The 14,349-nt window shown below is 50.8% G+C and overlaps 1 protein-coding gene across 3 annotated transcripts in view; it reads left to right on the top strand.

The window, feature by feature from the left end:
• The window catches only part of ANKRD27 (ankyrin repeat domain 27), a 52,021-nt gene that overhangs the window by 29,001 nt on the left and 8,671 nt on the right, over positions 1 to 14,349 (top strand). For 2 of the 3 annotated variants that reach the window (XM_030297664.2, XM_030297665.1), the window contains exons 13-22: positions 248 to 340; positions 1,440 to 1,567; positions 2,127 to 2,209; positions 2,573 to 2,688; positions 3,089 to 3,181; positions 4,761 to 4,958; positions 6,603 to 6,662; positions 6,759 to 6,875; positions 8,440 to 8,484; positions 10,182 to 10,304. In XM_030297664.2, the coding sequence (XP_030153524.1) occupies positions 248 to 340; positions 1,440 to 1,567; positions 2,127 to 2,209; positions 2,573 to 2,688; positions 3,089 to 3,181; positions 4,761 to 4,958; positions 6,603 to 6,662; positions 6,759 to 6,875; positions 8,440 to 8,484; positions 10,182 to 10,304 (1,056 nt within the window). The remainder of the gene's footprint in view (positions 1 to 247; positions 341 to 1,439; positions 1,568 to 2,126; positions 2,210 to 2,572; positions 2,689 to 3,088; positions 3,182 to 4,760; positions 4,959 to 6,602; positions 6,663 to 6,758; positions 6,876 to 8,439; positions 8,485 to 10,181; positions 10,305 to 14,349) is intronic. The other variant, XM_030297666.1, reaches the window with a different exon arrangement.

The raw sequence follows: 14,349 nt of genomic DNA, 5'->3' as shown, positions 1-14,349 counted from the left end.
AGCGTGCCGCCCCTCGCCCACGTCCCCACCGGGAAGGGACCATCACAGCGGCCGCTTCCTGTGGGGACAGACGGGAAGCGCTTCTCCCAGCCGGATGTGGATCTGCTGTCTGGCTCAGGGAGAGAGGCACTGCCGATCCTGTTCTGTGCAAAGTAGCAAGGACTGCTCCCGGGCTCTCCATTTTGAAGGATCTGCACTGACATCTTGTGACAAGTTGATAAAACAGATTGTTGGGTTTTTCCTGCAGGAGTCTGAAGGATTCGGTGACAGGCTGTTCCTGAAGCAGAGAATGAGCTTACTGTCTCAGATGACTTCAACTCCCATTGATTGTCTGTTTAAGGTAAGACACCCAAGACATCCTTGTGGGCGCAGGTGTGTGAGGAACGTTTCATCTTTCTGCATCTCTGGGGTCTCTGGAGAATCCGTCAGGGCGGTCTGCTTGGTGAAACACCACGGTTCCTTTTGTGCTCCGGGTGGGTGGCCGGAATACTGAGCTTTTATGTCTGTCTACCTCCCCCCAGGTGTGCTGTGCCACAGCCGGGAGGGGCCAGCACACCAAGGGCACTGGGCCTCGCCGACAGCCCTCTGCCCGGCTGTCCTCTCTCCCCTCGGCAAAATATGACTTGTTCTCCGTGGTCTGCTCTGTGGAGCCTCACTGGTGGCCTCTGCGGAGCTGACAACTCTCCTGGGCTCCAGGAGCCCCGTGTCGCCAGTGTTTGTGGGAGCTCGCCCCAGGCTGGGAGCTCAGCGCCCGGTGGTGGTTTCATCACTCATGCATTGAGCCCTGGGAGGCTGACAAGGTGCCCTGCTGGGTAGTTGGCGAGGGCTGAGTGAAGGCACCCCTCCGGGAGCCTGTGGGTGCTTCTGGCTACCCAGAACCACACTGTGTTGGTGGAGCACCCCTGAGCCTCCCCGGGGGCAACGTGCTCCCAAGAACATCTCATCTCCTGAGAGGGGCACATCCAGGAATCGCAGGGGTGAGCCCTGTAGGCCTGTTGGTTGATGGATCTCTTGCTAACTGCAGCCGTTCCCTTTCCCTCCAGACCAAGGCTCTGTTAGAATACAAGGGGACAGCACCGAGGGGTGTGCTAGTGAGGAGTCAGCATCCACACTGAGGTTCAGGAGGTGTGGTCCTCCCCCACCGTTGGTTTGGGAATTTTGTCACGTCGTTGTTGTCTTCAATTACAGAAGATTTGTAACATTTCCAAAAGTGAACAGAGTATAAATGCACACCCACGGGGCTATCTTCGTCTTTTTTTTGTCTCCACCCCCACCCGCTTGCCCTGTCCGCCAGGTTATTTTGAAACACATCCCAAAGAGCAAGTCGTGTCATTTATCTGTACAGAGATCCTGGCTTCTGTAAGGAAGCTCCAAAAATTCACGCCTTAAAAAGCAAGTAATTCCTTAAGATTGACAGTATTTTTGATGTCACTTTTTAGCACATTGCCTCAGGTAACCAGAAAGAAGTGGAAAGACTTCTGAGCCAAGGTGACCAAGATAAAGATGCCGTCCAAAGGATGTGTCATCCTCTGTGCTTCTGCGATGACTGTGAGAAACTGGTCTCCGGGTAAGAAGGTCCCCGGGGAGGCCAGCAAGTGGCAGGGCAGGGCTTTCACACTAGTTGTGCAGTTTTGAATAAAGACCTTCCCCTCGCTGCACTCCGCTTCTGCTGCTGTAAAGTGGAGACAAAAACACCCGCCTCTTTGGAGAATCAGATGGGGTAAAGTTCGTAAAAATACTTGGCGCTCTGCGGGGCGGGATGCCAGAGTAGGCAGGCACAGAGCCTGCCAAGCCTCAGAAAGTAGATCTTAGGATGGGAGGGATGTCAGTTTCTCCCAGTAACCCTTCGGGTTTCTCTTCCCTTCGTCAGGCTGTTTCCAGGCTGTGTCGCTGGATGTCATGGCCTAGAGGGGGTGGGTGGGGGGAGGGAGTCTACCAGCCACCTCACCCTGCAGGAGGTCAAGCAGGGACTGGATGATCTCTGGGAAGCTCTTAAAGAGACCCAGCTTGGCTCACACCCCTGAGATCTGTCTGCTAGCCCCAGGACCCTGGCATGTCCAGCATGGTAGGGAGAGGCTTTGCCCTTCTGTTCCAAGGATATATTTTTCTGTATCTTCCTCTTTTAGGAGGCTGAACGATCCCTCCATTGTGACTCCATTTTCCAGAGACGACAGGGGTCATACACCACTCCATGTGGCCGCCCTCTGTGGTATGTGGTTTTGTGTTGGCCTTTGGTTGGGCTTTTAAGGCAGAGGGATGGAGTTGGGGGTGGTTCAGCAGAGGCCTGACGGACAGGGCGGTGGAGTTGGGGGTGGAAGGGGCCGTGCCATGGGCCACTTCACCACCTTCTGTTGCTGAGGGGTGGACTGGAGCCGAGCCCCCTCCAGACACCCTACAGTGTCCTGAATCTGTAGAGTCTGACTTGATGTTAGCTCTGGTTCCTCTCGAGCAGAAAAACACTTCCTGGCATGTCTCCTGCCAGAGAAGAGAGTAAAATAACGGGGCTTCACATTTAGGGTTTGGAGAGCCTCTGCTCTTTCCTTCTCTGTGGTGCAATCCTTCTGTTCCCCAGGGCAGGCATCCCTCATTGACCTCCTGGTTTCCAAAGGCGCGGTGGTAAACGCCACGGACTATCACGGGTCTGCCCCGCTTCATCTCGCGTGCCAGAAGGGCTATCAGAGTGTGACGGTGAGCAGGGGAGCCACCCCCGGCTCAGCGTGCTGCCCTCGTGGTCATGCACCTGTGTCGCATCCTGGGTCTGCTGCAGCCTCAGGGAAGGGCTGTGCGTCTGAGCCTCAGGGGTCTCCCTGTGGGTCCATGGGACAAGACCCTTCGGTGTAGACCTGACACAACAGGATGGCTTCGGGGAAGGAGGGTGGGGCTCTAGGCCTTTTCCTTGAATGTCTCAGCACTTCGCAGGGAAGGCTGGGAGTGATGGATCATTTTAACTGTAGTGTAGGGAGATATGGTTGCAGTTGGAAACGGGCCACCTCCCCGTGGGGCTCCAGGCTACGCCTCCCGCGGGAAGTGTGCACCTGCAGCGGCCAGGGGGGCTGGGGCTCACCCGATCTCTCCTCTCCTTTGGAAGCTGCTGCTGTTGCACTACAAAGCCAGCCCCGAGGTGCAAGACAACAACGGCAACACGCCTCTCCACCTGGCCTGCACCTACGGCCACGAAGACGTAAGTGGCGCTTCCCGCTCCCAGGGTAGCTGTTCTTTCCCTTTCTCGCTCCTGGAGGGAGGTGCACTTCCGATTGGTTTAACATCGTTAGTTTATGTCGATCGTTATTGGAACATTTGGTGTGCAATTTCTTTTTAATTAAAAACATCTTAAATTTATTGCAGATGTTCTACTGAAATAACAGAAATCTAAACTTTAATTGCCCGTTAGCTTATCCTGAAATTAAATCATTGTCACTCATCCCCACGGCCATCTGGTTCTTACCTTTGTTCGTATTGTTTTTATGTTTTGGGGTTTGGAACAATAGCAAAAATTCTATCATTTCTGTCTCCACTTAACATTTAACTGTGTGTGTGTTATTTTGCCATAGCCACTCTGTCTCCGTCTTCTCTGTGTGGTAACACAGGGGTGGGTTTATACAGGTTGAGGCCGGATTAGGTGGTTGATGTGCAAAAACAAGATCATACCCTACACGTCTTTATGCAACTTTTTCTTTTTTAAGTTTGTTTATTTTGAGAGAGGGCAGGGGGAGGGGGGAAAAAAGAGAGGGAGAGAGAGAATCCAAGCGGGCTCTGCACTGACAGTGCGGAGCCCGACGCGGGACTCGAACTCACGAACCACGAGATCGCGACCTGAGCCGAAATCAAGAGTCAGATGCTTAACCAACTGAGCCACCCAGGTGCCCCTATGCAACTTACTTCATTACCAGTGCATCATGGAAATCCTGTAGGTCAGTAAATGTAGATCCAGCCCGTTCTTTAATCACTACCCAGTGATCTGTTACATGTGTGGTGTCTGTGTCCCCAAGACTGCCCCTTGGTTCAGTACTTTGCTAGGACGACTGAGAGGACTCAGCATATGGTATTATTGCTATGATTGATTATAGCAAAAGGACACAAAGCACAGTCACCACAGGGAAATGTGAGTGGGTGAAGTCTGGAGGACCCCAGGTGCAAGCTTCAAAGCGTCCTGTCTCCAGGGAGACACGCAGGACATACTTGGTTCATCCAGCTGTGTGTTACAACAGCAAATATGAAGTGCTGTCTACCAGGAAAGCTCATTAGGGACTCTAGGCCCAAGGTTTTATTGGAAGCCAGTCAGGTGAATACCCTCTGCCTGGCACATACCTGAATTCCAGACTCCTGGAAGGAAAGCAGGTGTTCAGCATAAACCACATTGTTGCACGATTTAGACGCAGTGAGCCACTCTTACGCATTAGGGGACTGGGAACACTCCCCAAATCCAAGCCCTCCAGGAACGTTGCAAGTCAAGGGCCAACGTTGCAAGCATTCAAGGGATAGCGGTCTCATGCCTGCTATGGTCACTCCTCTCTGCACATGGACACATCACCATTTATTCAGCCTTTTTGTACTGATTGGCAGTTGGGTTCTTTAGAAAAAATGATGTGTCCTGATGAGGTAACCCGGAAGGAACCTTTGAGGTCTGTCTGTTCCCGCACACTTGCTTGGTGAGCGGAGCCCAGATTCCCCTGGGACGTGGACTGAAGCTGTGGAATCCACAGACGTCGCCCGAGGCTCAGCGTGTGACTTAACGGTGGCATTTCCCGCTTTCTTTGCAGTGTGTGAAGGCTCTGGTCTACTATGATGTGCAGTCATGCAGACTGGATATTGGTAACGAGAAAGGAGACACTCCACTCCACATAGCTGCACGTTGGGGCTACCAAGGCATCATAGAGACATTGCTACAAAATGGAGCCTCCACAGAGATCCAGAACAGACTGAAAGAAACACCCCTCAAGTGTGCCCTAAACTCAAAGGTAGCTTTTTTCATCTCCGAGCATCAATATGACTTTAAAACAAAAAAAAATCAATGTCCAGAGATTAGCTCTTGGCCGCGCTGGACAAACTGCACGCTAGTGCCTGAGAACAGAGCGTGGCCTGCACCCTCTCTGCTGCATTTGGGGCCTGGTGGCTAATGGGTCTTACTTATTTATATTGTTTTGAGCGTCACTCGCGTATTTTGTCCATATTGTTCCAAGAGCTGCTCGCTGCAGAGTCTGCCCCGACCCCTGAGTGCTGTGGGTTTATGAGCAGACAGAGCGGGGGGAATAGGACGATGGCTCTGGCCGAGAGAAGCAGGGACGGGGCCCGGGGCATGGAGGCAGTGAACGTCGGAGCTCTGTCTTCCTGTTACTTCATCCTAACAGCTTTATTCTCTTTTGGCCAGTTTTGAACATCGTTGGGTATGGTTTCTTTCCTCAATGGCTCACGAATGAGCGATTCCTTTCCTGTTCGTAATTTCTGGGAACACGGAGTGTGGTCAGAGTGCTCAGCTCGTGGGCGGGTGGGGAACGAGGGATGTACAGAGGCCGGCTCTCTGTGCCTCTCCTCTCGCAGCCGCTCTGGCTGAAGAGACACCTCCAGAGAAGCACGGTTGGCCCGCTGGCCAGGGCAGCGGAAGGCCGAGGCCGTCACACTGCACCCAGAACATCACGGATTTGCAGTCATGTCAGCGATTCTGTGTTAATATGGGTCTCCAGCCACTTCCCTTTGCCTAGGCTCTGCTCTCTGCCCCTTAACGTTTCACTGGCTTCTTACACAATTGCCATCTGTCTTCCAGGGCGTTCTCTCAGTGTTCCGGTCTTTTTCTAGGGGAGCGGTTTTTGTTTTTCAGCCACTTTATTGAGGTACAATTGACATACAAAAAGCTGAACTTCTTTAATATATACAATTCAGTGGGGTACACACAGACCGGCTCTGTAACCCATGCCATGGACGTACTCATCACCTCCAGATCTTTCCTCCCGCCCTCTTTATTTGTCGTTACTATTGTCATTATTTTGTGTGTGTCATAAAAACACAACATAAGATCAGGAGCAGTTTTTGAAGGTTTAAATCCCCACTCCTCACCCCAGGGGGCCTCAGCCATGCTTCCCGTGCACTCTCGGGGTCTCGGGCTCTGTGGCGGCCAGAGCTGATGGGATGGGCGATGCCACCCTTGGCCTGAGGTGTCCGTGAGCAGCAGAGAGCTCTCCCACCGCTGTACTCCCTTCTAGAAGGATATGTGTAGAGAGAAGGGCAGACCGCCTTCTTGGCTCAGCTGTGATCGGTTCCTGCCCGAGACCCGGGGGTGCCAGTGGGAAGGTCACACTTTGTGTCTGTGGACAAACAGCCCAGGGGCCCCTTCTGTTCCTGGGCTTCTCTTGTCCTCTGAGCCCATTCACGGAAAGCCCCAGCTGGTAGACAGCAGGAACAGAGGGGTGGCAGCAGGAAGCCCGTGCTTAGTCAGTGTGATCTTGAGTGAGCTCCTGCCCGTTCAGGCTGTGGCTTCTCTGTCCCTCCAAGGGTGTGGTTGGGCCGCGTGACCTTCCAAGGGGATGGGCAGGCAGCAGGGCATATGGGTGATGATGCTCTGGCAGCCTTCCTCGTTCGGTATCTTCCATATCCCCTTCTCCTCCTAGATTCTGTCAATAATGGAAGCCCGTCATTTGTCCTTCGAGAAGAGGAGGAAGTCTTCCGAGGTGAGTGGACAGGGCTGGGCTTGGTGGCCCTCTCTGAGCCCAGGGCCTGCTCTGGCCCTCACGAGGCCCTTCTCCTGTCGGTCCCCCTGGCTGCAGGTCCCAGTGCAGCCCGCTCAGCGCCCTGTGGACTCCATCAGCCAGGCCTCCTCTACCTCCAGCTTCTCCTCTGTGCTGGCACGCTCCGTACAGGAGCCCAAGAAGGACTACAGAGAGGTGAGGCTCCCAGACGGGAGGGCGGACGGGATGGTGGCCCTGTGTCACGGCTGCTACTTAAAGAGCCACAGCGTGATGAGAGCTGCCTAGCGGGCCACCACCGGCACTACTGGGCCAACTTGTCTGCCGTGGCCTGGAGGGAGCCCAGCCAATTCTTGCCTTGCTTCTTGCATGGTCAGCTCCTGAAACAGCTCTTCGCCTTAGGGATCGTGTGTGTGTGTGTGTGTGTGTGTGTGTGTGTGTGTGTGTGTGTGTGTTTGCGCGCGCGCGCGGCAAAGGGAGAGAAGAAGGAGCCTTCTAGGAAAAGTCCCAAGTCAAGTCTCCTGTCGGTCCACAGATTTAAGACCATTTTACAAACTAAATTCTTTCCCCTTACGACCCACTCCATAAGCATCCTTGTCAACCTGATGCGTCATTTCTGACTTCTTGCGAACACATTGTGTTCTGTAAAAGGTGGTTTATAGCCTGTTTTTTTTTTCTCCACTTAATCTACCCGAGAGCTTGTCCAGCGTCAGCCCCCAGAGCAGACCATCCCATGCATGTGCCACGACTCCTTCCCCTCTTCCCCTGTGGATGGGAACCTCACTGTGTCCACCCAGGGCATCTGTCGCCTGCCGCCCCCATGCCGTGATCTGCTCTTGGAAGGCCTGATAAGCTTAGCTCGAGTCGATAGCACAGCAGCACAAGCCAAGAGACACATTCCAAAGTCTAACGGAGACCTGAAGTTGTTCCTGGGAGGGGTGTGCCCCCTGGTGTCCCCTCAGCTGTCAGATGCTGAGGGCTGAATACGTGTGGTTCTAGAAGGTGGCTGGGCTCCTAGGAAGCACCATCATGTCACTTGGCCATGTCACTAGCAGAGACCTTTCAGAGAGCTCAGGTGGTAGTGGCTTCAGTGCATGCTGGAGCCCTCCCAGACATCCTACTGGGGCAGTCTCAGGGATGTTTGAAAGATACTGAATGAGGGGCGCCTGGGTGGCTCAGTCGGTTAAGCATCCGACTTCGGCTCAGGTCATGATCTCGCGGTCCGTGAGTTCAAGCCCCGCATCGGGCTCTGTGCTGACAGATCAGAGCCTGGAGCCTGTTTCAAATTCTGTGTCTCCCTCTCTCTCTGACCCTCCCCCATTCATGCTGTCTCTCCCTGTCTCAAAAATAAATAAACGTTAAAAAAAAATTAAAAAAAAAAAAGATACTGAATGAGATGTTAAAACTCCAATAGACCAACAGGCCAACCAGAACTACTAGGTTTTCAGACTTGGTTACTATTTCTTTTTTTTTTTTTTTAATTTTTTTTTTTAAGATTTATTTATTGTTGAGAGAGACAGACAGAGCATGAGCAGGGAAGGAGCAGAGAAAGACGCAGACACAGAATCAGAAGCAGGCTCCAGGCTCTGAGCCGTCAGCCACAGAGCCCGATGCAGGGCTCAAACTCAAACCACGAGACCACGACCTGAGCTGAAGTCAGACGTTTAACCGACTGAGCCACCCAGGCGCCCACCCAGGCGTTATTTCTTTTATTGATTTATTATTGAAATCATTTTCTAACACTCTTTTTCCTTTAATTAAGGTAGACAAACTTTTAAGAGCGGTTGCTGATGGAGATCTAGAAATGGTGAGTTTTGAGAAGCGCATCTGAAAAAGCTTGCTCTCGGTTGAAAAGAGCTCTATGGGTGTTTCTTGTCTGTGGTTCCTCCAGGAGCCGAGTTCTGTTCACTTTCACTCGGAAGGGCTGCGTTCAATGACTATGTGGTAATGGAGATGTTAGCAGTTTCCCTTCACGTGACAAGCAGGTGGATGTAAAGTCGCATAGCGAGCCTTTTAGATATTCACGTTCCCGGAGGCTGATGAGGTGTTGGCCAGCCCTCCCGTGTGCAGGAGCTCAGAGTGTGGACTCAGAGCCTGGCCCGCTATCGGGGAACAGGATGTGTGGGCAGGGCTGGCAGAGAGGAGGGGTGGAGGATGGAGGGGTAGAGGATGGAGGGGTGGAGGATGGAGGGCCAGAGCCCAGAGGTGCCGGTGTGGCCCTGTGGAAGTTGTGGGTGGCTCTGGCGCCTGGGCAGGAGGCTAAGGTCTGAGGCTTGAGTGGTCTGAGACCACTGCTAATCCATCAGACTGGCACACGGTTCCTCTGGGGGGCAGGACATGGTGTCTGTATCTCTGTCTGTCCTCTTGTGAGACTGGCCCCGGGAGAACCCAGCATTCTTTGGAGGAAGCAAAGTAGGACTTCTTCAGGCACCTTGGGAGCCATGGTGTGAGCCGGTGACATAGTCTTTGTGGAGAAGAGAGGATGGCCGTCCCTGCATCATGATACACCCACTCCTCTTCCTCCTGTGGGTAGGTGACGGGGCTGAGGCCGTTCGTGAAGGAGGTGAGCAGAGGCAGACTGGCCAGTGTCTTGGGGTCAGCGCCCAAACTAATCTACACACGTGACAGCCTCTGACCCCCTGCCCAAGGCACCTGCCCGTCCACTCCCCCCCGTTCTTGTCACCGGCCCTCATCTGTCTCTGTTAGGGGGCCTGTTAGGTGTGGCCCCTGAGTCGACACCTTTGGTGTTTCCGCCCTGTGGAGTATCTGCTGTCAGGATGTGGAAGGGACCTGAAGGAAAGACGTTTGGGCTGGAAGGGGGTCTTCTTGGAACCCTTGTCACTCCCTGCATGCACGAGCTTAGAGTGCTCAGAACTAGGCCTAGAAATGTACTTCCGTTGTTTCCGTTTTTCAGATTTAATATCCTAGTCACCAGTTTTTACTGGAGCATAAATTTGACCTCTTGGTGGTCTGCAGTACTTTCACCTACGGGCTAGCGCGTGGTCACCTACGGGACGCTGGCGTGGAGTCAGGGAGCCTGTGTGTAGGTTCCGACCACCACTTCCTAGTTGTGTGGCCTTGGACAGGTTGTTCCCTCTCTGAGTTTTCTCCCAGCTTAGAAGGGACGGCTGGGTGTTGAGAGTGTGCAATTAGGTGACACCAGGCAAGGTGCTCAGTAAATGCTCCGGGACCAGGGTGTGACAGCGGCACCATTCTTCCCTTTCTAAGATGAACGAATGCCTGACAAGCTGGAGAAATGGTAGCGTAAGTTCTCTGGTTCGCTGGAAAAAGGACTGAGAAAGGTTTGCGTGCTGTGAACCCAGTCGTGTGTCGGTCACGGTGGTGGTTGAGGACGTGTTGGCCCTTACTTGGGAGCAGCTGTGTGTGTGTGTGTGTGTACATGTACGTGTACGTGGGACAGAAGGAGGGAGGGGGAGATACCGTAGCTTGTAAAGGAACCAAGGATGAGTCTTAAGTCCTGTTCTCCTTCCTGCCCAACACCAGGTGCGTTACCTTTTGGAGTGGACAGAGGAGGACCTGGACGAGGTGGAGGACACTGTCAGTGCAGAAGATGTTGACTTTTGTCACCCCTTGTGCCAGTGCCCGAAGTGTGCTCCGGCTCAAAAGGTTTGGCCTTGCTTCTCTTGGTGGCGGTGAGGGTGGGGAGGCAGATTCTTCTCTTTCCCCTTAGGAAAGTTGTCTGCTTGTCAGCCAGCTAGTTACTGAGTGGCTGGAAGTTGGTATCCCTGAGATGTGGTGGGGATTCGTTGTTTAGTTCCGGGAGGAGAAAAGCCAACACCAGGGTGGATCTGGCTTGGGCGGCCTGCCTTCTGAACGAGCAGGGCAGTGAGCAGGGACATGCGCACGTGCTCAAATGTTTCAACTGCTCTCTGGGCCCCCGAGTCACAAGGCGAGAGTTCATGAACAGATGCACCTGAGGGTGTCTGTCCACCTGGCTGCCAGTCCCCTGAGGAAGCTGCATTCGAGATCCATGGCCCGCTGTCTTTGCTCAAGTTGGTACCCCCTGTGGGAGGATCCTCCCTCCAAGTACAGAGGATTCCCTGTGCCCTTTACCCAGTCTCCCCCAGTGCTAACAGCTTGCAGAGCCATAGAACAGTATCCCAACCAGGATATAGATATAGAAACCATCTACACATCTTATCCACATTTCTCCGATTTTGCTTGTACCCACGTGTGCATGCGTGTTCACCTTGATCACACGCATAGCTTTGTGCATCCACAGTGAAGGTACTAACCAGCTCCCTTGCCACAGGAAGAGCCACCCGTGCTGCCCTTTCCCACACCCTCCTGTTTCCCTGCCATCCCAGAACCCCTGAGCTAATTTTTTACAAGGTGTGAGATTTAGGTTGAGGTTCCCTTTTTCGTCTATGGATGTCCACCCGTTCCACACCCCTTGTTGAAAAGACCATCCTTTCTCCAAAGACTTGCTGTTCTACCTCAGATAATATATGCTGTGGGTCTATCTCTGGACTCTGTGTTCTGTTCCGTGGATCTGTGTGTCTGTCCCTTCATCAGTTCCACACTGTCTTGATTACTGTAGCTATAGGAAGCCTCAGTATTGGGTAGAGTGATTCTCCCTAACTTACTCTTCTTTGCCAGGATCATTTTAGCTATTCTATGGCCTATGCCTTTCTGTATATATTTTAGAATAAGTTTGTTTATGACTACCAAAAATCTTATTAGGATTTTGGTAGGAAATGCATTAAAACTGTAGATCAAGTTGGGAAGAAACGACGTCTTTACTGTGTTGTGTTTTCATGAACATGGTATATCTCTCCAAATATTTAGGCCTTCTTCGATTTCTTCATCATTTTGTGATTTTTAGCATAGAGATCCTGTCCATATTTTCTTAAGTGTACACTTAAATATTTCATCTTCTTTTGAGCAATTGTAGATGGTATTGTGCATCTAGCATGCGCTTGTGTGCTAGTTATTTAACTTGATTGTGTATGTCCCATACTGAGAAAATTAATTTGACTCCAGAAAACATGTATAGTGGTGTTGTCCTTTGTATTATAAGATAATGTTGCCTTATTTAAAAAAGCTTCACTGTGGGTTATTTTTTTTTTAATTTTTCTTTTTTAATGTTTGTTTTCGAGAGAGAGAAAGAGAGACAGAGTGTGAGTGGGGGAGGGGCAGAGAGAGAAGGAGACACAGAATCTGAAGCAGGCTCCAGGCTCTGAGCTGTCAGCACAAAGCCCAATGCGGAGCTTGAACTCACGAACCGTGAGATCATGACCTGAGCCACAGTCAGATACCTAAGCGACTGAGCCCCCCAGGTGCCCCTTCAGTGTGGGTTATTTTAACCCAATGATATTGAAAAGATTAAACTTTCATTCACATGTAGCTTTTCATCTAGCTGCAGGGTCATGTGCACATTGGGAATCTGCAACTTCTGTCCTGTCCCCATGCTGCTGGATATATACAGCCCAGAGAATGATTCCCCCTCTACAGACTGCTATGAAAATAAAAAAGGCGGACGGTGTTTCAGGGAATACGATGTGAGGTGACAATACTTCAGGTCCGGTCAGTGACTGTGTGTGGCTAGAGGCAGTTACTGCATCCGTCCCTGTTCTTGCCATTTTCCTACACTCTCTTCTTCCCCGCCTCATGGTTCGCTAGTTGTAACAAGAAACTGAATTACACATTAAAATAACTGCTGGATTTATCGAATAAAATCTTACGTTCTCTGCTTTTTGAAAACCTCTTACCTTTTTCTCATTTTGAAATGTCTCAAAAAGATGCAGAAGACATAAGAAATACATTTATATGGGAGTTGCTCTCCGTCTGTGATTTAGTTAACCACCCCTGGACCCCACCATCTTCTAGCCCACTGGTGTGTTTAGGGTGTTTGTTTAAAAAGCCTTTATTGAGGGGCACCTGGGTGGCTTAGTCGGTTAAGCATCTGACTTCGGCTCAGGTCATGATCTCACGGGTCATGAGTTTGAGCCCCACATCAGCCTCTCTGCTGTCAGCGCACAGCCCGCTTCAGATCCTTTGAACCCATCTCTCTCTCTCCCTCTCTCTCTCTCTCTCTCTCTCAAAAATAAATAAACATTAAAAAAACCCCTAAAAACCTTTACTACAGCAAGATACAGAACATGACCATCACTTCTGAGGGTTTTCTTGGGCTGCTTTGAAACTCTTGCTTTCCCCCTTCCTCCCCTGTCCCAGGCACCACCGGTCTGCTGTCCATCATGACAGGCTCATTGGCATTTTCTAGAATTTAGTGTGAATGGAACCAGGCAGTACACACTCTTTTGAGTCTGGCTTCCTTCACTCAGCAGAATGTTTTGAGATCCATGTTGGATCAGCGGTAGTGTTATTGCTGGGTAGTGTTTTGTTGACTATACGACAGTTTATCTAATCACCCCTTGATGAACATTTGAGTAGTTCCCTGCTCTGGGCTTTGTGAAGAAAGCTAGTGTAAACATTTGTGAACAAGTCTTTGTATAAATATGCATTTACTTGGGTATATGCCTCAGGTTATGATTGCTGGATTTTGTAGTAAGTGCATGTGTAACTTCATAAGAAACTGCCATTTTTCCAGAGTGATTATGGCATTTTCCATTCCTGCCACTGGTGTGTGAGAGTTCTGGTTGCTCGATATCCTTGTGACTTTTTAACTGTAGTCGCTCCTGTAGGTGTGCAGTGGTATTTCATTGCGTTTTTTCTCCCTGTTCCTTCATTTGTTTGTTTTTTAGTTTTGAGGTACAATTTACATGCAGCAAAATTCACCCCTCTAACTTTGCATGCAGTTTTTCTGAGAGAGAACCTTCTTAATCAGCAAAAAGTGAACTGGATAACCAGTTTTAATTCTTGGCCAGTCACGTAAAACGCTGACATAATGATTTTATTATCAAAATGTATGATTTGATATCTTAATTTAATGTTTGTTTTCGGTTATATGGTTTATAAATGTTTGTCCTTTTTTTTTAATGTTTATTTATTTTGAGAGAGAGAGAGAGAGATGGAGCATGAGCAGGGGGAGGGGCCGAGAGAGAGAGGGAGACACAGAATGGGAAGCAGGCTCCAGGCTCTGAGCTGTCAGCACAGAGCCCGACATGGGGCTCAAACTCACGAACCCTGAGATCATGACCTGAGCTGAAGTTGGACGCTCAACCAACTGAACCACTCAGGTGCCCCTTGTTTGTCCTTCTAATTATTGATTGAGGGGCTCCTGGGTGGCTGAATCAGTTAAGTGTCCAACTCTTGATTTTGGCTCAGGTCATGGTCTCACGGTTCATGGGACGGAGCCCTACATCAGTCTCTACACTGAGAACATGGAGCCTGCTTGGGATCCTCTCTCTCCCTCCTTATCTGTCCCTCCCCTGCTTGTGTGCGTGCCCGCGCTCTCTCTCTCAAGAAGAAATTACTAGTTGATTGTCCTTACATTGGCATGATTGATTTTAAAACCATTGTGACTCGTAAGGTAGTTTCGTGATAAAAATGACGAACGATGGAGCTAAGCAGCAAACAGCTCTATGAGGCTTGACATGGTCGTGTAACCACCGGCACAGTGCACAGTATCTCCATGATACAAATACAGATTTTCTCCCCCCAGATCTTTTGCCTATTTTTTTCTTAACATCGGATTGTCCATTTGCGTTGTAAGAACCTGTTGTTTTAAAATTCTGGTGGGGTGCACCTC

Source organism: Lynx canadensis, chromosome E2 (genome assembly GCF_007474595.2).
Source record: "Lynx canadensis isolate LIC74 chromosome E2, mLynCan4.pri.v2, whole genome shotgun sequence".
NCBI classification, from domain to species: domain Eukaryota; kingdom Metazoa; phylum Chordata; class Mammalia; order Carnivora; family Felidae; genus Lynx; species Lynx canadensis.
The sequence above is the reverse complement of the archived record's forward strand: the minus strand, read 5'-3'. Positions and strand labels throughout refer to the sequence as shown.